General features: G+C 44.5%; 2 protein-coding genes across 2 annotated transcripts in view; both read left to right on the top strand.

Moving 5' to 3' along the window:
- Positions 1-571: 571 nt before the first annotated feature.
- LOC119169292 (acetylcholinesterase) lies at positions 572-9,405 on the top strand. Its single transcript, XM_075884753.1, has 3 exons — positions 572-745; positions 3,333-3,652; positions 8,973-9,405. Exons 1-3 carry the CDS (start codon positions 596-598, stop codon positions 9,103-9,105), a joined length of 603 nt encoding a protein of 200 aa, XP_075740868.1. The 5' UTR covers positions 572-595; the 3' UTR covers positions 9,106-9,405.
- Positions 9,406-10,281: 876 nt separating this feature from the next.
- Positions 10,282-18,387, top strand: part of LOC119170152 (uncharacterized) — a 78,468-nt gene continuing 70,362 nt past the window's right edge. Inside the window, exon 1 of the mRNA XM_075879222.1 lies at positions 10,282-10,694. The gene's annotated coding sequence lies outside the window, so the exon portion shown is untranslated. The remainder of the gene's footprint in view (positions 10,695-18,387) is intronic.

Below are 18,387 nucleotides of genomic sequence, written 5' to 3'. Positions count from 1 at the left end.
TGAGCGACGGCTCTCCTTAATCATTGATAAGGTGAAGTGGCGCTGCCAGTTGCTCGCGGTTTCTCGTAAGCTGGCACCAGAGCTTTGTCTTTTGTTCGCTTACCATGTAAAGTCAGATTTAAAATTGGTGCCGTTTTTGTCTTAGGATGAATATTGTATAAGCAGAATGAGACAGGCGCAGAGAAGTACGCATTAGTATTACCTGACTGTAAGATAATTACACAAGATGCCAGGTGTCTATTTTGTGGCACACACACACGGTAGTACACACAAATGGGAGGAGGAGGTAACATAAGCGGCACACAACATATACACAACTCCAGACACAAATGAAATATATATGGAAACATACAAACGAAAACAACGAATACAAACACAAGTGAGCACGCATGGTGCTTTGCATTCACACATGGCTTCCTTTAGTGAATATGGTGTAATTTTTTTCATTCATGGTGAAGCACGCTGTCTTGAGACAATAAATAATTCTCTTACCTCCTTGTCACTTTTTACGAGAAAACCGGCAAACCTGCTCACGCCTATGCACGGCTGCCCTTCCCTGACGCAGCTGACAGGCGTGAACGTTCTGCTGGGCCACATGGAGGACGAGGTGCCGTATCTGATGTCCCACTTGCAGAAGAAAGGCGTGGTAGAAGGACCAGTGCTGGACAGGATGGTGCCCAGCTTGCTTCAATACCTGGGTTTCAATGACAGCAGCTCCGTCGTCATAGCCCATTACTACACGAATGTGAGTGACACTTCGCACGAGAGTTTCTTTCCTCATACGGATAGCGGGCCCTCTCTGCCACCTCGTGTACTAGGGACTTTGTGTTTATTTATTTTCTAGTAAATTACATAGTTAATCTTAAAGTGAACGATCATTTACAATGCCTAAGCATTTTCTCGTCAGCAAATATAAGCAATTGCTTCGCCAATCTCAGCGTTTATATCATCAGTAGAATTCCGGTGAATGGTCAGTCATTTCGTTGAACGAGGTTACCGGGCCCCAAAAATTAGCAATGGCTTAGCTCGGCTATGATGGTATACACGTGGCATGAGTGACATACATACATACATACATACATACATACATACATACATACATACATACATACATACATACATACATACATACATACATACATACATACATACATACATACATACATACATACATACATACATACATACATACATACATACAGACAGACAGACAGACAGACAGGCGGACGGACGGACGGACGGACAGGCAGGCAGGCAGGCAGGCAGGCGGACGGACGGACGGACGGACGGACGGGTGGACGGACGGGTGGACGGACGGGTGGACGGATGGATGGATGGATGGATGGATGGATGGATGGATGGATGGACGGACGGACGAATGGATGAACGGACGAAACGAATGGGTGGACGGATGGACGGATGAATAAAAAGATGAACGGACGGACTCGCGCGCACGAATGGGTGGACAGACGGACGGCTTAGCGAGTGAGCCCAGACCAGTAAAGTGCCAGCGAACTAGTGACACGTCACTCCAGGAGCTTCCAGGTCTGCTCCGGCACGCCTGCTGTGTGGCGTGTGACGTCATTGAATACGCAGCACTGCTGTCGATAAGCCACGTGAAAGTAGTTAACCTCGGCCACTGTAGCTTACGCTACAAGTGTGTGCCACCACGCCTTACGTCGCAAAATGAAGACGTGACGAGTATAACACCTCCACGGGTGGTTTCTGTAAAGCGTGCTTCTTTCACTAGTTTGTAGGCAGCAGGAGAAACAGACTTCACTTGCAAGGTGCCTCTTTTGTTTTGTTTTTTTCGTGGTTAGTATCGATCAGCTTTCGTTGTCTACCGTAATACATTATACAATGTGCTCTACAGACTACTGAGGCTTCTTTGTACGCTGCTATCTGAAAAAGTCTATTTGCAGGGCTTCGTGTACGAAGCCCTGCAAATAGACTTTTTAAGCGTCTTAGTGTGAACCTTCGTTCACACTAAGACGCTTAAGCTTGGAGTGGTGTGCAGCTCCATGTGAACATGCAGGCTAGGGGAGCTGAACTTGGCCAGCTGCTGGGTACACTCTCCTTTTCGTTGCCTTCGCCTAAAGTAATAGAGGTGCTTTTACGCTATGATGAAATGTAAAAAAGTTGAGCGTGAACTAGCAAGTGCCTTTATTTTCCCACGTCACTCAGTGCGATACGTGCTTTTGCAGTGCATTTAAGAACTCCGACTTTCGGCTCCTACGGCGCGCTCTACTGATGGTGTTTCGACACTCGCGAATTGCGATTTCAAATAAACTGCCCTCAAAAATGTCTTCCTCGTCTCATCACGTTAGCATTGTAACATTCCATCGTAACAGTACACTATATAAAAGGCACTGCAACTACTCTTGATCAGATTTCTGTGCATGTTGGATTGTGCCGTGTTTGATTAATATAATCATTGACTCGTGTTCATGAATTCTCCGCTCTTCAGCTAAAGAAATAACTCGACATATCGGCACATAAAGGGGTAGTAACCTGCAATAGACGTAGGAATTTAATGAAAGCAGTCATTAAACTACTTCCATGCTCAGCACTCGTTGCGAAAACAATCATAATGGTTCTTGAGGTTTCGCAAACAGAATTCACGGTGTTATTATGAGGAAAGGCGCAATGGAGTGCTCTGGAAATTTTCACAACATTGAATTTTTCGATGTGCACCTGAGTCTAGGCGCACTGGCCTCTAGCATATTGCATTTATCAAAAACGCGAACCCTGTGGTCGGAATCAGAACCCGGGGCCTTCAGGCGAGCATTCGATCACTACAACAACTATATCCCTACGTCAGGGTTGTCAGGAAGAAAATCAGTTTCTTTTCTAATGTATAACACTTGTTTCCAAGAATCCACATACTCTGACGACGTCGCTTCGTTTTATTTTCTCTGGGGAGAAGTTCAGTAAACTAAGCGTGCATATCAGTATAATAATTCTTGACTGCAAGCTTCCTATAGAAGAGTTTTTCTCTATTAAAAAAGAAAGTGTCTCCTGAACTCACTCTTTAGTTGTTTTTAATCATATATACCCTGAAGGCCCGTTCGGGCATTACATAGGGGGGTTTTAGTTATACACTAAATTTGCAAATCAAAACATTGTTACTATATATAAAAATGGTAAACAAAGCGAAATAAGGTTCTGCAGACAAACATACAAAAGGGGGAAAGTTGGTGACATGAATGAAAGCTCAATAAGAGGGCTATAGTGCGAAAAAGTATTAAAAATATACAGAAAATTGCCATGAAAAAAAGGAAGAAAAAAGGAAGAATGAGTGAATGCATTGTTCCGCGCGCGGCACAGCACAGGGCTCGGCGGGCAACGCTAGCCACTGGGCGGGCAACCTGCTTGCCGATGTTCTGGTCGTGTGCCCCGTACGCCACTTCGCCGACTACCTGGCCTCGTCGGGCAACAACGGCGTGCACCGGTACCTGCTGCTCAGGCGACGTCATCCGTCGACTGCGGAGTCGCAGGAGGACGACTCTCCGAGCTCGTCGGAGACGGTGGCCCAGCTGTACGCCCTCGGCCTGGTCTTCGGCGATCCGCTGCGCCGGAACAACAGCGACGCCGAAGAGCGGGCGCTCAGCCGTCGCATGATTACCCTCTGGACGGACTTCGCCAAGAGAGGGTTAGTCACATTAACTTTATTTGCGGCGGTGTTAGCATTGTCGCGCAGAGTAAAAAAAAAAAAAGCTGGTTGGAAAAGCTTGAGTGTGTTCTGCTCACCCTGCACGCATGTCAGCGTGACGGTGTTGCAACAACAACAACAACAAAAAAATCGATTCAATTTACATGTGCAGTCATGTAGCAAGGTTGCACATGCTACGTAAAAGACATTTCTTGAACAAAAACATTTTTGAGAAGCAAACAAAAAGACGCAACCATTTCACAGAAAGGCCGTGAATCAAAAGTGAGCCAGTTAATGGTGAGAATGTTATGTCAAGAAACTCTCCGTTGTACTGTACATAAGATTTTGGCGTCATTAAAGCCTGTACCACAGGTTGTGCTCACCACAACTAATGCGCCATTTTTTTATGCGCCATTCTTCCGGTTTACGCCTTTTATAATGTTTAGCTAGCTTGTAATCGTGCTAGGTTTTGTGGAGCGTTTTTTTTTTGTTCTCTTAGCCAGGTTTACACTGGCGACATAACTTACAATTGTTGGAACTCACCGGAATGATGCTGTGTCTTATAAAAAAGTCGCCGATGTGACAGTCTTGCAGTTACCCAATATGCACAAAAAGAAAGGAAGAAAAGTAATCCAACTGCGCATACATCAACAAGACTTCACTGCACGCGTACCCGCCACAGCGGTCTAGTTGTTATGGTACCTGCAGGTCGCGGGATCGAATCCCGGCCGTGCTGGCCGCAATGTCGATGTAGGCGAGAATGCTTCAGGCCCATGGAACTCAGATCTAGCGGCGCGTTAAACAAGCCCGAATGGTCGAAATTTCCAGAGCACTCCACTGCGGTTTTATCACAATAATATCGTGGTTTCAGAGCGTTAATACTCCAAATTTGTTATTATAGCGTCACTGTGAATCTGAATTGCAAAGAAAGAAAGAAAGTAAATTGTTTGATGTACTCGCTTTTGTGTTATCCACCCCCAATGAAAGCAACAGTGAACTGAGCATATAAATGATGCGTTATTTGTTGTTTTGACTAGTATAATAATTGACTGGCACTGAAGCAGATTAATGTGGATGTCAGTTGGTTATTGCGTCGACTTTAGTTCTTTTCAAATTAGTTCATTTATAATCATTACGCTACATTTAGCTACATCCAAAACAACCAATCTTGGCTTCATTGTGTGCTGGTGTCATTGGTTGTGCATTAAAAAAAGTGATAAAATACCGCAAGCTAGAGTTCAAGCCCAACGTCTTAACGATTTTAAGATCGAAGTAAACAAGAGCGTAAGACAGACGCGAACTATTTTGTTTGTGAATTTGTCTTCCAACAAGAGAGTGAACGTTTTTCTGGAATTATACCTCTTGCTGCATGTTACCTCATGGTTGGAGATCTTGCCATGACATCACTCGAGTGGTGAAAAATAATAGAAAAAGAAACAGGTAAAAAATTGCCTTTTTTTGTTGCGACCTTCGAGGGAAACAGACGGTCATTTCGTCTAATAAGACGAGCAGTACACAGAAGTCTACCCCGATTAAGACTGGGGCGGCGTGACAAGGCGCCATTCAACTGCGTATTGTGAGAAAATTTGACGCGCTAAACGGAAGAGAGAAAAAAAATTGACATCAAGATGGATAGCAGAAATTTACTCGAAGGAACATTTTGGGCAACATTGGGTACCTCCAAGTCAAAACACTGGAGGCGCAATATAAAAAGCACACAAGAGTAGCAATCAATAACAAATAAGCAAGACAAAGGCGTTAAACATGAGCATTCGCTGTTGATTGTGAGCACATGTATATATAGCTCAAAGTATTCCCTTGCCTTTGCCTCTGAAGGATGCAATAGGTTATAGTTGCGGGATAATCTTTACACATCGTGCTGTCGAACGAGGGCAGGGACAGGATATGAAGAAACACACAACGTGTTCTGACGTTGCGTTTTTTTTTTGTTACCCTATCCATACTCTTTTTTTCACCACCTCAAGGTTCCAAAATATCCCACAAATCACCTAGCCAAGCTGCCAATTAACGCTTAGCAATAGTTCTAACGTCATTCGTAATCATCTAATGGCCACCCGAACGCAAGCACGAGGGTGATTTTGCAGTGAATCGTGAAATTCATAGCGGTGGTCGACAGTAACGCCTTTTACCCGGGACATGATTGGTATGTGTCACTATGTTAGTGCTACTGGACACAAAACGCCGTCTTTTGTCCGTTGAGTTGGTTCCGTAAAATTTTTTGTGAGACATAATTATTGAAGAACTGGGGCGCGGTACGTAACACGGACTGGAGGAGAGAACAACAACATAAGCACACACTCGCAACTGAACGTTTGTTGAAGGTGTACACATATATAGTTTACAAAAATGGTCATACGATATAAATTTTGTCGCCTGAAAAAAACAAAAACAAAGTGAACATCGCATTGCTGCAAAAAATCACCAAACATCATCAAGGTGCATGCGCCCGAACAGAGAACATAAATATATACATAAGCGGATAAAATAAACAAAAAAAATGTTAGTATACAGCGAGTTTACCAAATTTAGGTACTCTTTTTTTGATTGATTGACACGTGGGGTTTAACGTCCCAAAACCACCATATGATTACGAGAGACGCCGTAGTGGAGGGCTCCGGAAATTTCGACTGCTTGGGGTTCTTTAACGTGCACCCAAATATGAGCACATGGGCCTACAACATTTCCGCCTCCATCGTAAATGCAGCCGCCGCAGCCTGGATCCGAACCCGCGACCTGCAGGTCAGCAGCCGAGTACCTTAGCCACTAGACCACCGCGGCGGGTCAAACACAGTTGCTCGTCAAACACGCTGCACGGCCCTTATATACCCATGTCACACAAGCGAGCGCGCGTGCTAGCTGCTTCGATTGGTGCGCATGCGTCCCGATTAATTTGCTGCTTCATTATTAAAAAAATTATGCGAAATCTTGGCAATCCAAACAGGGGATAGATATTGTAAATAAAGCGTTGCCATTATTTTGGTAATAGGCGAATGAAATTCAGTAACTTTTGCACATGTGGCTTCAGCTTTCCAAACTACGCATAAATCAAGATAGATGTGTGGGGTTTAACGTCCCAATACCACCATATAATTATGAGCAACACCGTATTAGGGCTCTGGAAATTTCGGCCACCCGGAGTTCTCTAACGTGCACCCAAACCTGAGCACACGGGCCTATATACAGCATTTTGGCCTCTATCGAATAGGCAGCCGCCGCAGCCGAGATCCAATCCCGCGACCTGCGGGTCAGCAACCGAGTACCTCAGCCACTAGATCATCGCTGCGGGGCAGTACTCTTTCTCTGAAATGGAAATTGAGGGGTGGTTAACGCATCTTTCAGTTGAAAAATGTGTTAGACATTCCTAGCACTATTTAATGTGCGAGTGTGCGCTTGTGTTGTTCTCTCCTCCAGTCCATGTTACGTACCACGCCCAACTTCTTCTATAATGTACCGTTACCAATCAGCCCAAATGGCTGTTTTTCTATAATTAGTAATACCTGGGTATATGGTTACAAGTTCAGTCAAAAATACTCTCGTACCTCCAAACAGAATGACGTACGCGTGGCTATTAGCGGTTAAAAGTATATTGTTCACTTGTGGGCAAATCTTGTAACGTGGCTTATAGCATGCATAGTAGTAAGCCGGCTTTGAACGTTTCAAGCTCCATTTTTGAAGTTGGCGTAATTTTACTGAGCTCGGAACTTACATACTTTAAAACATTCTGAGGTTCTGGTATTGTTTGTTATGATTACGTCTTTTTACTGCAGTTGTTATTTCTTGATAATAATCAATTTGTATTTTTAAAATATTAAAAAAAACTGCGTAACTCAAGCAAGATCCTTTTTTCAACAACCTTACAGTACTCCATGAGTCCGCATGCAAACAAGACAGCAGCGGTAAAATAACGCTTCAAGTTATTGGCGGGTACGCTGTTGCTAGGGTTCGTCCCATAACCATGCCACGTTCCGTTCGGTTCCATATTTCAGCACGTTGTTCATGTGCGAGCAACTCGGCGCTGATCTTGTGCACCCGTGGATGAAACGAATTGACGCGAAACTAGAAATAACGCTGCCAGCCGAGGTGACAGCGCGCGAACGTCGAACTATCGGAGTTGAACAGAGCCTCGGGATCCGCTGGACCCTAACAGCTACCACGGACGTCGTACGCCGGAAGAATACGAACGCGAGGCATGCAAATAAGCGTTGGTGGGACGCGAAACAGGGAACAAACCATTCACGGTCGAGATCATGCATGCGTGTGTCTTACCGGGGCACGTGGCTTTGTCGAGTTGAGGCGTGTCTGGAGTTGACAAGGCATCTCCTGTCAACAAGCGCCCCCTTCTTTCACGCCACCTCCTGTTCAGAATTCTCTCTACGAACCTTTGACAGGATGTGGCCGGCAAGGGCTTCTTTCGTGGAGCCTTCGCGGTGAGCGGAACTGGAAAATGCATGCAGCTATCGTTATTTTTTCCTTACTTGCAAGCTCCCTCAAAAATGGAGAGAGAAAAAAAAAAGACTATTTTTTCGCTAAGCTTTAGACTTCGGGAAGAAAAAAGAAATCAACGTTCCAACTTGGTGACTTCTTATTTGTTCGTACACAAATAACACATTGGTACGTTCAAGAAAGTACAGCCATGTAAACCTGGCTTACCAAAGTTTTCTCTATGTACTCGAACGGTATTGTAAGGAATTTTCAGATATTTTGCTTTGTGTGAGCAATTCATATGAGAGTCACTGAGAATTGTGTGCGATGTTTTTGCCATTGTTACAAAAACCTACAGAGGAGCTTTGTTTCCCAGTCAATTTCTTAATTTTTTTTCTCCCTGTCTACCACACGCACGCATATTGTACAATTTGCTCACGAAATTTGTACCTCGTCTGTATATCCCAAAGGGCATTGTTGCAAAACATTTATTGCTCGAAAAATTATTTTAAGCCCGTGTCACTTCCTGAGATGTTCACGTGCTTATGTTACCAAGCTTGATAGAAAACCGTGTAAAATTTATTTTCATTTATTGATATTCGAAACAAGGCTAGCGCTATACTGCATAGGTAATTTTGGTTCTGTTTAACAACTTCGAAATTTTTAACTGCCGTTTACATATTTTTGAAAGCTTACGATTCTTCCTACTGAAAGTGGCTACGAAAGTGGAGTCACTTTAGCATAGCAGCTTGCTCGGTGGTCCCAAAGGGGGGAAGTATGGACGACACACAGCAGGCTGTACGTTTTATGCCCAAACCAAACGCAACAGCCTTGTAGTTTGACGCAACTTTGACTACCGCCTACCTTATCACTGCAGGACCATTCCAGCCGACCTGGGCGAGACCATCTTCAACTACACCATAGCGATTTCAAGTGCACCGAACACCGAGCGGAGCCCGTTTGAATTTCGCAAAACTCAGTGCGACTTTCTGAAAGACCACTATCTATGAACGTTCCTTGACATTCAGTAGCCATTTATCGTTGTTAAGCTCTGAAATAGCAATATTTTGGTAATGTGAAGTTATTTTAACGATATCAAGATGTTAATTGTTGCTAACTATTGATTATGGTAATTTTTTTCGCATATATTATTCAAAACGCTTGCTCGCTTTTTCGTCGGACTGCTATTCGGTTATGTATTGGTAACGGATGGATACGTGCTGTGCTTACGAACTGCTACCTATTGTGTGTGTGTGACGTCTGGCTTCAGCATACAATAAACGCCAGGAAAGCTTTTGCTTTGCCTAATATTTCACTGGGTGCTGAATGGTTTGCTCTTGGCCAGTATTACTGAAAGTTATGCAAGGTTTCTGTGCGACCTGAAAAAGCGTGGCTCGTTTGCAGCATGTAGTCTTTTATTTCTACGACCTTTGTTTTCTCTCTCTCTCTCCTAAATGTAAAAAAATAGAGAAAAGAAAGAAAATAAGTAAGAGAAAAAAAAAACTGCGTATTTGACTAACACTTCTTCGCAGAAGTTCGTGAAAAGGAACGCGTCATAGGTGACACAGCGCAACAATTATTTTATAATTGGCTGTGGTTATACTGAAACAGCCATCGCTCTCTCTCTCTCTCTCTCTTAGCGGCAGCACGATCAGTTTCAAGAACCATGTGTTGCGTCACTTTGTCGTGGAACGGAATAGTTTTTCTGACGCACACGTCTTGAAAAATTAGGTTGCTGCCACGAACAGCGCGAGATTCATTTGGCAATTGCGTCTGAATCAATGGTTCAGATGGTGATCGACCTATTCTCTTCACCGGCAGCGATTACACGTTAAAGAATGCAGAAAGATGCGCCAATTTAACCCTTACCCTCATTTTGCTTCCCACTCCTACGCCCAACTTTCTCTACGCTGGCTGACCGATGCACCGGAGAGTAAAGATCCACTGCTCGGTGGAGCGCCGGGATGTCCACCAATCGCGTTCCGCTCTCACCCATGACGTTCATGACGTCAGCAATATGCGCGCCGCGCTGACGCGCGCGCGCGCTCCTCCCAAGCTTTTTGCGCGTTTCTCAAGCCAGGACGCCCACTTGCCCCAGTGTAAGCGGCATACTTTGGTCTTGCCCTCGCCACCAAAATCCAATAGCCGGAGCGCGTATATAAAGCGTAGCCGAGCGTTTGCGACTCGGATTCAGCGCGAGTTGCCACCGACGTTCGAAGGAGGGCGCGCGCAGCACATTTTTTGAAGCGCCTCAACCCCGGAACCAAAGAAGAACCACAGACTCGCTGGAAGCACGGTCCGACGGAGCACTACACCAGCATCGCCGCCACACACCAACACCACTTGCTCGGCTGTTCGGAGTGAAAAGGCGATTGAAAGTTCGCATCTGGGCTTCTTCTCGTCCCCCCCACTACTCGTGCGCGTTCGCAACTCCGCCCGAAAGTCGTAACCGTCACCCCCGCTGAACGCAACGCTCCGAAGTGAACTTCTCCCCAGCCGAAACTCCCCGAAGAAAAGTTCGTGACCGCACAGTGTGCGACGCGCCCGAGAAGAGACGGAGAGCAGCACGTGACGGGCCACTTTGGCACCGAGACCTCAGGTGAGTGACTCCGAAACATCTTTTTTTTTTTCCTCAGAGAAGATTTCGTCGAATGTCTGTATTTAGCACGATTAACTCTTTCTGAAATCTAACGCTATAGTTAAAAGGTCGGAAATGCAAAGTTAGGTAGCCGTAACTTGGGGCCAGTTCAGCATGTTTAGCCACTGCGGGTCTGGATAGTGGGAAGCATAGAGAACACAGAGCAAACAAAAGTTAGGTATCTGTTATTTCGAAGTACGTGGCTTGATGTCGTTTTCACTTATGTCGTTAGAGTTGAAACTTAATTTTAGAAAACGACTTTTTTTCTGCACATTACACAAGCAGACTTTCAAGAGAGAAGAGTATAGGTAGGTGCCGTGTTTTATGTTCTTACTTTACTTGGTGTCGTTTTTGCGTCTTAGCATTTCCAATTTCGTCGAAGAGACGTCTCAAGAGTTGAGAACTCGGTGATCATACTGCAGGTAAGTTGCCTACAAAAAAAAAAGAGAGATAGGCATTATTTAGTAAACAATGAAACGTATATTTCGTTCTCTATAAAATGTTTGTCATAATCAATACCATTCGGTATTCTTTATTTTCGCGGCAAGTGAGCGCTGACGAAAAGGGCAATATTTTTTTTTCGAAGTTAGCGGTTTCACCTTTTTTTTTGTCATACGAGATACGGGAACGATAAAAGTGTGATGCGCAAACACCACAGGTCCTCGGGCCGATCGATACTTTTCGTATCTTCTTCCTTTTTTCACACTTTTATTCATAAAACAAATCTCGTGCGAAGTTTCATCACATTTCACAGGCAGCACTAAAATAACGCTGTGTCTCAACTATTCAGTTAAGTCACTTCAATTAAAGTTCAGTTAAGCGTTCAATTGAACAGCAGCGCAATTTATTTAAAATGTTTCCTAGACCTTGTTATGTAGGAGTCTTGCAGTTAAAAAACAATACTTGCAGAAAAAGTTAAAAGCATTGGCAGATCATCTTCAGGCTTAAGTGCTGATGTTTTTCGCTTATATGTAAATGTAAGTCACATTACTTTCAATGTAGTATTCGCACTAATGCATCGAAATCATCTTTGTTCCTTTGCCAGTCGTCTTTGACATTTAAAATTGGTGTTAACTTTTGCTTGTTTTGATTCACGAGGTTGTTTCTTTTGGCGCTGTTCAAAACAATGCGTCACAAATGTATAGACTGTATCAATCTGGCGCTGCCACTTAACTTTATACAACAAAGTTATGTTGTGCGGAAGCCAGAAACGAAAGGAGACGCGCTTGTGATTGAGTGTTGACACTGAGTCGCTCTCATTGCACTAAAAAGTCATTTTAATCATTTTTATACTAAATATTCGCATCCGCACTTGCCGATAAACGCTAAAAATGTCGTCCACGCCCTAAAAACATGGTGAGCATGGCTGTCCGGTGGCCACCCATCAAAAGAGCCAGAAGAAAAGCGCACTCTAGTTTTCGCTTCGTGGTGGTAAATCTCAAAACACAGTTGCATTTAATAAAAGGGCAGCGTGCTGAAAAGGGTGCCTATTTCAAACAACGCTGAGAAGGAAACACGGGCGGAGAGCTTGAGCTAAAGAATTCTGGAAACAGCGAATGTGTTGCGGAAATCTCTTCGAGAGCGACGGAAGTGCGGTGTATATTGAGAAAGGCGTGACATTACGAGAGTATATTTATATAAATGAGGAGCTGGCTTTCTATTTGCTGAGCGAAAAAAAAAAGTTGCAAGTGTCTCAATTTATATGGGATTGACGTTCGCAATGTCCCCGCGCAATGTTCAGACCACCCACAGCTATAGTGCTATTACGTGGGTGAGCTGTTCGAAGTTTCAAGCCCCGGGTGCAGTGTAGCCGAAACCTAAAGGTACTATGCACCTGAAAAGAAGTCGAGATAAGAGATCATTTAGAATTTACGGAAGAAAAAGTACACTTCCATTGACATGTAAGCGGCAATGAGTGAAGTAAGCTCAATCAATATTCTTCAAATTTCCGTGATTTTACTTGGCAGCGGGGCGATGCAGTATAGTTTTGGTATGCCTTAAAAAAAGAAAACTGTAAAACATGTCAACGTCTTGCTACTATGGCACTGGCTACACCCAAGAGCGCAATAATGGAAGTGAGTAATAATAAAGAAGTATCCCAAAGATCACTGGAAGGAGTCGGAAAAGACGAAGTCAAACTGCAAGCGAAAACGCGAAACGAATTCACAGGAATCTAAGAACAGGTACAGAATGCTGCAATAATGGGTAGGAAAAAAAATGAAATGCCCTTTCAACAGGTAACTATAGGAAGCACATCTTTTGGGAATATACGACTTCGAAGCCGGTCTCCACTAGCGATGAACATGTGACGTGTCATAAAGAGTGCAGGAGGCATGCAAGTATCGGAATCATTCGCTTACTTTCTCACGCTAGTAAATGAAGGCACCAGAGAGAGTAAACTGATATTTGGGGACTCGCGCAGCCCTCTAAAGCACTGCGAGGGTGAAAATTTGTCTCAAAACATTCTCGTTTTTACGTAGCAGAACACACAAAACGTGAAATCAAGCGTCAATGCGTCGTCGTCGTTTGTATGTATCCGCTTAAACGATGCTCACTTTGCTCAACGTGCACAATCAACTCCAAATACCATTCCGTCGATTTTAAGAAAAGTAGGCTGGTGAAAACTGCATCGTGATTGTGAATTTTGATGACAACCTCATAACTAACGTGCATAAGAAGAAAATTGGCGGTGAGCTTATGCTGCAGTTACACTCTATCGAGTTAAAAAGCAAGTTACGACGTTTACTAAATGTTTGGCACTCAGTTTTATGCGTAAAAAGTTTTAGGAATGCCTAACTCGTGTTGTACGCAATTTTAGGCTTCAGTACTCAGATTCGTTTGCTATTGTGGTACAGAACCTAATGCAGTTTTAAAAGCCGATCTCATCCATTTACTTCTTGCGCGTATAATGAAGCAGTCCAAAATTATGCGTCCGAACAATCGGATGGTGGAATAATGTAACCATGAGTTAACTCAGTATCTCTCCCACCGCAGAATGATTGATAACTTGAATTTTGAATGCTTTATTGACTGGTTGTGTATCTGTCACGTGTAAATCAAAAGCTGCTTGTTCCGTTCAGAGTAAATTGCAGTTGAGAACATGCCTGGAGAAGATATATGATTGAATCATTACGAGAGCGTTAACGACACCGCAGAAAGGGTGATCATTATGGCATATTTTTCGTGTCTGCTTTTGCACCTGATTGGTGTTTGAATTAAAAGCAAGAACTTTCATTTTTCCCTTTTCTTTACATATGATCAGGCGGTGAAAAGATTTATCCAATAGATTTCGCATTCAGCCTTTCTAAAACAAGTCCTGAGGCGTACGTCTAGGCTGCTAACAAATGATAGAAATAAAAATATTACGATCAGTAGCCGCCGAATAATATGCATTACGTTTACGCGTGAAAGCAAAAGGAGAAAAAACAAAACTGTGGAGCCTGTGCAAAAACGCAATTATTCCATTAGCATTCGGCATCCCAAGATGTTCCGCTTCCCGAATAGTGACTGGGCTCCACACTCTGCGGCAATCGCATTATAACTGGCGTATTTAGTATAGTGTTAACGATGGCCTACCGAATGGCAGCGAGGAGTTCCTACACAAGCAGCTATGTAACGATGGCGCATGTCTTCATCGGGACGCCGTCATCATATGATCAACGAAATCGTGAACGAGGGCGTGCGGCTGTTGGACAGGTGGCCCCAGGGTAGGCAACACCGGGTAATATCACGCTTAAGCCACTGACGGTCAGCACTCAAGCGAAACAAATTTTTCTGAGCCAGCATCGATGAAGCTACCTGGGCAGAGCTGAGGTACTCCTCCAGGGGCGGCTTCCTAATGACGTAGCGATGGTGCCGGTTATCGGATAAGATGGACCTCCTTCGGTACCTCCGCGGGCGAACATTACTCGGGTCAGCGAAAGGCAGTGCAAACAATTACGGGATAACGCATGCAGCGCGAAGCTCTTTTTTTTTACGACCATTAACAACCAACTATACCAAATTATCGCCCTTGAAAGTTTACTTATGACATCTCTCCACAGATACATGTGCGCACAGAGAACGACGAAGAGCTGTCTACTGCTCCCACTGTATTCGCAGTGCCCGTAAACGTTGGCGAGTCGTGCAACGTTATTCGGAAGCTGAACGCAGTAACCTGCATGCATAGCAAATGTTTGCGCTGCGTATCGGCTTCACATCAAATCACTTCTCTAGAGGGGAAAAAAAAGCCACTCTGCAATGCCTAGATACAGTTGGCTGCACGTGAATTGAGCTGAAAAAACATAAAAGAACACTTGAGCTTCACCTTCAAGGGACGTGATCGCGTAATAGGACCTTATTCGCATCGCTTTCTCAATCGCTAGCCTGCCTTCACTTCTCGATTTAAACCTAAACCATGCTGCAAGAAAAGAAACATGTTTGCTCCTGCAAAGTGGCGTTTTTCCTAAGATGCCTACTGCATGTACAGTTACGAATTGCGCCACAGTTTCTCTTTTACGAGTTGGGGAGGTAACCAGTACGCCTTCGTAAAGCAACACACGCACCTGCGCAGCTGTATACTCGTTGTTGTTGTTGATGATGATAATGATACTTAATTATGCCCGTGAGCTTTGTCACTGGCGGGTGTTTAAATCAACCGCTTGTTGTACTATTAACCTTTTTTGACACTTGTATTATTCTATGCTTCTTTCACGGAATTTTATACACGTTGAAGGGAAGTTGAAGAGGTTTTAGAGTTCAATCAATACTCGTGGTTAGCAAGATCTGGCATTACCGTAGATGATGACGTTAATTTGTGCCGCAGTTGTTGCTACAAGGAGAGAGAATAAAACATTTATTTGCGACCGAGGAAAGAGTGTCGGTGAGTGGGATCCTTAGTCCGGGATCCCATTGGCACGAGCCGCTGTCCTCGCTCGTCTCACGAGGGTCTCTTGGGTCTTCGGATCCGAGCTGGACAGAGCTGCCTCCCACCCAATAGTGTTCTGTTGTACTGCGGGTTGTAGAGATGGATTGTGTGGGCATTACCATACCATGTGGTACAGGGTGGCTGTTTTAGTGACGCAGAACCTGCACTGTGATGCGTATGTGTCGGGATCTGTCTTAGACAGTATGTATGGATTGGGGTAAGACAAGGTCTGCAGGCGACGTCACGCTACCTGAGATTCTTTACTGAGCTTTGGCCCCGGGGGCGGAAGTTCCCGTCTTTCGAGTTTTTTATATTATATAGCATCTGTGTATGTTAGGAGCGGTCCATAAACATAGCAGAGGGTGGTTGCGATATGCTGGGGTCGGAGGTTCGGAAGAGTAATTCTCGTGCCGAGGCATGGGCGAGCTCATTGCCTCTAACTCCGCAGTGGCCGGGTATCCATATTCGAAAGCTCCTGTTGCAACAACTCTGCCTCATTGCCTCTAACTCCGCAGTGGCCGGGTATCCATATTCGAAAGCTCCTGTTGCAACAACTCTGCCTCGGCCCGAGAGTTGTTGCAACAGGAGCTTTCGAATATGCGAACATAAAAAAAATGGCAGCATATCCATGGAGTGAATGATGGAGAGTGGGGCGAAGCACTCGTCCGTCCATTCGTTCTTGCTTCCGTCCATCCATGCGTGCGTCTGTGTGATCGCCGTCCATTCATCCATCCGCCCATCCGTGCGTGCGTGTGTTCGTGCGCCCGTCCCTGCGTTCGTCCATGCATCCGCCCCTGCGTCCGTTTATGCGTCCATCCATGCATCTGTCTGCGTGTCTCTTCGTCCATCTATTCAACACTCCAAGTAGCACCATCTCGCATCTTTTTATCATATATTCGAATGGATGGATGGATAGATGGATGGATATGGCTGTACCCTTTAGATCGGGCGGCGGCTAACGCCACCTAGCCGTAATACTTAGTGAACCAACAACTAGATTTATTCTTTTTTTTCCCCTTTAAATAGTGAAGTTGAAGACTGCTACTTTGTAGTGAAAGGTTTAATTTTCACTCGTGCCTTGACTTTAGCCACCAATCAGATAACCTTCTTCTAGTTAATTCTACCCGCTTAAAGTCTATTTTGCCCTCCCTGTCCCTAAACCCCAGTGTTTTGAAAAACTCTGCGCCATCATCCTGGACTATAGGGTGAAGCCCTTTCCAGAACATTATCAAGTGTTCGGCACTTTCCTATTCCTCTCCACACGCACTGCATACCGTGTCTACCCCTTCGTATTTGGCCCGATATGTCTTGGTTCGCAATACTCCCGTCCTTTCCTCAATCAGTAGAAAACTACCCCGAGTATTATTATAGATCCTTTCCTTGGTAATTTCCTGCTTAAAAGTTCGATAGATCTCTAGTGCGGACTTCTTAATCATGCCAATTCTCAGCATATCGGTCTCAGCTTCCTTCACCTTCTTCTTAACCGATACTTCTTTTTGGTTTGGCCCTCTGCTGTTTTCTAAGTATTTACCAGTCAATTTTCTGGTTCGCTTCCTCCATTTTGTATCGACATTCTTCATGTACAAGTAGCTGAATACCTTCCTAGCCCAATGCTCCTCCTCTATTTCTCTCAAACGCTCCTCAAATTTTATCTTGCTGCTAGCTTCCCTGCCCTTAAATGATGTCCATCCCATATCACCTTGTACTTTCTGATTTGGTGTATTCCCATGAGCTCCTAAGGCAAGTCTACCTATTCCACGTTGCTTAATTTCTAATCTAGCTTGAACTTCTGATTTCATGCACAAGACCGCATTGCCGAACGTCAGACCAGGAACCATCACCCCATTCCATATTCCTCTCACGACATCATACCTATTGTAATTCCACAGTGCTCTGTGTTTCATCACCGCTGCATTCTTGTTACCTTTAGTCGTCCCGTATATTTCGTGTTCCCTTAGGTACTCGGCCTCATTGCTTATCCGTATACGCCCAGATATTTGTATTTATCTGTTATCTCTAGCGTGACCTCCTGTATTCTAAGCTCACTACCTTCATTGTCATTAAAATTTATGACCGCTGATTTTTCCTTACTGAATCTGAAATCTAACCTAACTCCCTCAATACCCCAGATGTCTATCAATCTCTGCAAATCTTCCTTGTTGTCGGTCATTAGCACTATATCATCTGCGTACATCAATGCTGGTAGTGCCTGTTCAATGAGTTTTCCTTGTTTGACGAAAGAGAGGTTGAAGCCCAGTCCACTAGCCTCTAATTTGGCCTCTAATCCTTGTAGGTACATCATGAATAATAAGGGTGAATATAGAAGCACCGCCCCATATAGAAGCACCGTCATCCAGCGGACATTCCAAGGACTAAACGAGAGGTGGCACATGCACACTTTCTTACGGCTTGCGCTTCGGGTCTACTCCCCACCTTTAACCACCTCGAGTTCATGGTATATACTAGCTCGTTGTATTCATGGCACTGCGGCCCAACGCTCGCTAAACCTTTCTAAAACTAAGGAGGTTACACCCAGCGAGTATAACGTAGCAACCCTTTCTTGTCAGATAGTGCTCAATGTACATGCCAATGGCTGCTAATGGGGATCGCAGCGTGCGCGTTAACTAAAAGCCGAATGCTCTTGTCTCTCATTCCCCATTAACAGCCATTGGCATGTACATTGAGCACTATTTTTTTATTGTTCATCAACGCGCAGAAGAAATCTCTCACCGGCACCACCTTGGAGGT

Source organism: Rhipicephalus microplus, chromosome 2, assembly GCF_043290135.1.
Source record: "Rhipicephalus microplus isolate Deutch F79 chromosome 2, USDA_Rmic, whole genome shotgun sequence".
Lineage (NCBI taxonomy): Eukaryota > Metazoa > Arthropoda > Arachnida > Ixodida > Ixodidae > Rhipicephalus > Rhipicephalus microplus.
Note: the sequence above shows the minus strand (reverse complement) of the source record. Positions and strands in the feature narration are given on the sequence as shown.